The sequence below is a fragment of the Chiloscyllium plagiosum genome, chromosome 22 (assembly GCF_004010195.1).
Source record: "Chiloscyllium plagiosum isolate BGI_BamShark_2017 chromosome 22, ASM401019v2, whole genome shotgun sequence".
Classification (NCBI taxonomy): domain Eukaryota; kingdom Metazoa; phylum Chordata; class Chondrichthyes; order Orectolobiformes; family Hemiscylliidae; genus Chiloscyllium; species Chiloscyllium plagiosum.
In genome coordinates, this window is record NC_057731.1 from 2,238,669 (window position 1) to 2,243,606 (window position 4,938).

Here is a 4,938-nt window from a genome sequence, read left to right on the forward strand (position 1 = left end):
TTTTAGGAATGAACTGATCCTGCAACTTCTGCATTATACACAGAAATATCCGCCATTGTTCCTCCACGGTCATCCCTGCTAAGGTATTGCACCATTGAACTTTGGCCAGCTCCTCCCTCATAGCTCCATAATTCCCTTTATTCAACAGAAGTACTGTCACTTCCGACTGTACCCTCTCCCTCTCCTTTTGTTCTGACAGCTTTGATCTCTTAACTCCCAATCTTTCTCAGACATTGTCTTGTATTCCATTTACCCTGTGCGCCATACATCCACTCCAACTCCACCCCTTTCCAGAGATTAAAAAGCACATTTATAACTTTTATCAGTTTCAAAGAAGGGCATCATTCAATTGAAAACATTGACTGTTTTCCTTCACTATCTCTTCTTCAATATGGCCAGATCAGCTGTTTCTACAGCAGTTAATAACTGTCTGTGTGTAGTTTGCACATTCTCCCTGCGCCTGCGTGGGTTTCCTCCGAATGCTCCAGTTTCCTCCCACAATCCAAAAATGTGCAGATTAGGTGAATTGGCCATGCTAAATTGACAGTAGTGTCAGGGATGGGTAGGTTAGGTGTATTAATCAGGGGTAAATGTAGAGTAAAATAGGTCCAGGTGGGATACATTTCAGAGAGTCAGTGTGGATTTGCTAGGCCGGAAGGGCTTGTTTCCACACAGTAGGGATACTATATATTAAAACTATCAGAAACAAAACAAAGTGTGCTGGAAAAACCTCAGATTCTGGCAGTATATCTGTGGAGAGAAGTCAGAGTAACACTTCAGGTCCAGGTGACTCTTCTTCAGTTCAGACATTTATCCAACAATTTGTTTTAATTCTCCAAATTTTTCTGACTTTATTCCACATTTTGTTGATCTGTACCATTTGCAGAGGCAAAATAGTTACCTGCCAACTGGTTTCCACCAGGGCCTGCCAATAAACCAGTGACAATTTCAGTTACTTCTGATCATGGATATCATCAATTTATGATGATTCCTGAAGAAGGGCTTACACCCGAAATGTCGATTCTCCTGCTCCTCGGATGCTGCCTGGCCTGCTGTGTTTTTCTAGCACCACACTTCTCAACTATCGTCAATTTATTGCCTAGTGATTCCTCCTGTAAACAGTTTGTGCTGAACATTAATAAAAGCAGGAAATGCCAGAAAAAATATCCAGGTCTGGCAGCATACATGGAGACAGAAAGAGTCAACCTTTCAAGTCAAGGATTTTCCTCCACAATTGAAGGATGATAGTTTGAAGCAAATGAAAAAGGGGAAAGCTGTCAGAACAAAAGGCAAAACTGAAAAGATTGTCTTTTGTACTATAAGGCGAGTGATGATTGTTGCACTAAAAAAAGACTTGCCTAATTGGCAGAATAATCAACAATTTCATCCAAACCGAACTAGGATTGCTTAGCACTCAAAAACAAAGAAGAAAGTGCCCCATTAACCAGCAGTGACACCTTTAGTACTGAAAAAAAGACCAGTACTGAAAAAAAGTTCACTGCATGTCATAATTTAAAGGTGACTCATTTGTACCTATTGTAAAGAGACAAAAAAAACTCTTTAGAGACAACAAATAATTACCAGCTATTTCAGAATGTCAGGAAACATTTCAACATCAACATAATGTGAAGTTTGTAATCAACACCAATCTAATAGAATACATTAAAACAATCACAAAAGGCACTGTATAGGCACAAGCTGCACCAAAAAGTAAGCACCCTGAAACATTTCCAATGAGTAAGTCATACGAAATTTAATCAAGATAGTTATATAAGTGACAAACTTACTCATTTTTTTTTAAATCAAAGTTTTAAAATGAATTATAAAGGAGGAGGAGAGAGACAGACAAACAGATAGAGAGGGCACAGTAGACACAATAGGGCCAGCAGGGACAAACAAGACAGAGAAAGTGAGGACTGCAGATGCTGGAGATCAGAGCTGAGTGTGGTGCTGGAAAAGCGCAGCAGGTCAGGCAGCATCTGAGAAGCAGGAGAATCAACGTTTCGGGACAAACAAGGTGGCCAGGACCAGAGTAAAGCAGAGAGCGAAAGAGTGGTGGTGAAAGCTAGAGATGGAGAGAGATCTGCAACCTAGGATAAAAATATTAAAATTGAAAAGGTGCTGAACTTAAGCCCAATTGACAATTCAGAGGGGGAAGTAGAATTTAAAGTGAACATACAGTACTTAACACTGCTCTCTTCACAACAGTATGCTGATCTACCCAAATGTGGCCAAACTAATTAATAGGTAACATAGACTGAAGCACTTTGATTTTAGTATTGCAGAGCAGTCAGTCAATCAGTATTCAGTTCAGAATTACATTAACTTATCCAAGGATCCTGTCTGAAACGTTAAATTGGCAACTTGTGGCCTGTACACAAAAAGCTGCGACCAGCGTTGCTGACTGAATTTTACAGCAAAACAGCCAAGGTGTCACTGCAAAGATAGGAGTGCCACTGAACCTACCCGGGGCTGAACTGGGGTCCAACAGCTTCTGCTCCGCGCTGAGGTTCATTTCCAGACAACAACCGTTTCGTTCACCTTCAAAGACAGTGAAACAGGAATGTTAAACTAGAAACCGACACACCGGGAACGGAGGGTAGATGGACAGTGGGCAGGTCAAGGAAGAAAAGGACCAAAGAGAGGGAGGGGGGGGGTGGCGATGTGTTCCTGGGGCTGGGCTGCCCTCCTCACTCGGCCATTCAGCCCCAAAGGAACGACCCGAAACTGCCTCACCAGTCAGCCTCTTGCCTCACACCCACTATCTCTACCTCCCCCTCTCCGGCTCTTACTCTCTCGGTCCTTCGGCGCCGGGAAGATTTTCGCGCCAACGTTTCGGCCTGATCCACCTGAGGAGCTCAGGTTCCAGGGGGACGGAGTGTGCGATTACTACAGTCCAGCCCCTGACAGTCCAGTGGGACCTCCCCAGATTTATCATGCACATCATTAAAATCACTTTCATATTATCAAAGATAAATTCACGACCTCGCTCCTTCCGCCAGGATGTCGGTTTGTGTGACTTACATTCATCCGCACGACCCTCGCGCCCCCACCGACACCCCCCCCGTTTCTTTCAACCACATGGAAAATCCCAGTTACAAAACCATGTGGTGCGGGAGCCCGCACGCTAGCCGGACCGGGGGCGCGCACGCCGGCCTGGCAACGGAGGGGGAGGTACACACGTTGGCCTGGCAACGGAGGGGGAGGTACACACGTTGGCTTGGCAACGGAGGGGGAGGAAGCGGAGGCAGGGTGCAGATGTTGGAGGTGTGAGGCCCTGCACCAGTATGGCGGTTTGTAGGTACTTACTGCTAAAGATTCAAACTGGATGGGGCAGGCTGTGGTCGCCGAATTTACAAAGCTCAAAATGGAAACTGAGTGGACAAGAATGGAATTGACAACTGTCCTTCTGTGCGTCTTTGATTTTGATTTGATTTATTGTAGTCACATGTACCTAAGTAAAGTGAAAAGTTTAGTTTTGCGAGCAGTACGGCCAGATTGTAGCAAACAAGGACATGTAGGTCATAAAGTTAAAAATCACACAACACCAGGTTATAGTCCAACAGGTTTAATTGGAAGCAGTAGCTTTCGGAGCGCCGCTCCTTCATCAGGTGGTTGAAGGAGCGGCGCTCCGAAAGCTACTCCTTCCAATTAAACCTGTTGGACTATAACCTGGTTCTGTGTGATTTTTAACTTTGCATACCCCCCAGTCCAACACCAGCAGCTCCAAATCATGTAGGCCATAGGGTGTTTCGAGCAAAGCATACAGGTTACAGCATACAGGCACATGAGGTGTGCCAAACAAGATCAACATTAACCTGTCAAGCCTGCATGTGACTCCTGACATGTGGTTTCCTCAAATGGCTTTGCAGTATTCATTTGTGTCAATTCTCACCTGTCCATTATTTTACAATCTTTACTTCTGTATGTTGAATAGCATACAGAAGAAGTACTGAAGCTGACAAGGTCACAACAAAACTTGTGTCAATCAAAGTGCCCAATATCAAGAGTGGCTTTGTTGTGCCACTACTGACTGAGATGGAGTCCTGAAGGACAGACCTGTCAGACTAGGCATCTGATTGGTAGTGATAGAGCATACAAGAGTAAAAAATCTACTTGACCTTTACCGCACCAATCGACTTAGTTCTTGATGGTCTTCGTAGTAGAGACAAATGTGCAGTCTTGTGGACATGAAATCCTATTTTATACTACATGGATGTGAGCATAAGAGGTATAGTTAGTAAGTTTGCAAATGACACCAAAATTGGATGTGTAGTGGACAGCGAAAAAGATTACCTCAGATTACAACAGGATCTCAATCAGATGGGCCAATGGGCTGAGAAGTGGCAGATGGAGTTTAATTCAGATAAATGCAAGGTGCTGCATTTTGGGAAAGCAAATCTTAGCAGGACTTATACACTTAACGGTAAGGTCCTAAGGAGTGTTGCTGAACAAAGAGACCTTGGAGTGCAGGTTCATAGCTCCTTGAAAGTAGAGTCGCAGGTAGATAGGATCGTGAAGAAGGCGTTTGGTATGCTTTCCTTTATCAGTCTTTATTGAGTACAGGTGTTGGGGAGGTCATGTTGCGGCTGTACAGGACATTGGTTAGAAGGGCTTCCTGAAGAAGGGCTTATGCCCGAAACGTCGATTCTCCTGTTCCCTGGATGCTGCCTGACCTGCTGCGCTTTTCCAGCAACACATTTCCAACATTGGTTAGACCACTGTTGGAATATTGCATGCAATTCTGGTCTCCTTCCTATCGGAAAGATGTTGTGAAACTTGAAATAGTTCAGAAAAGATTTACATGGATGTTGCCAGGGTTGGAGGATTTGAGCTATAGGGAGAGGTTGAACAGGCTGGGGCTGTTTTCCCTGGAGCATTGGAGGCTGAGGGGTGACCTTATAGAGGTTTCCAAAATGATGAGGGGCATGGATAGGA

The 4,938-nt window shown here is 44.3% G+C and overlaps 1 protein-coding gene across 3 annotated transcripts in view; it reads right to left on the reverse strand.

Annotated features, from left to right (window-relative positions):
- Window positions 1–3,115, reverse strand: part of hells (helicase, lymphoid specific) — a 65,427-nt gene extending 62,312 nt beyond the window's left edge. The window contains exons 1-2 of one of the 3 annotated variants that reach the window (XM_043712290.1): window positions 3,025–3,115; window positions 2,467–2,541 (exon numbers count right to left, since the gene is read on the reverse strand). In XM_043712290.1, coding sequence (XP_043568225.1) covers window positions 2,467–2,515 — 49 coding nt within the window. In that variant the 5' untranslated portion in view covers window positions 2,516–2,541; window positions 3,025–3,115. Of the gene's footprint in view, window positions 1–2,466; window positions 2,542–2,736; window positions 2,890–3,024 lie in introns of those variants that run through there. The other 2 variants (XM_043712289.1, XM_043712288.1) reach the window with 2 other exon arrangements.
- Window positions 3,116–4,938: the final 1,823 nt, after the last annotated feature.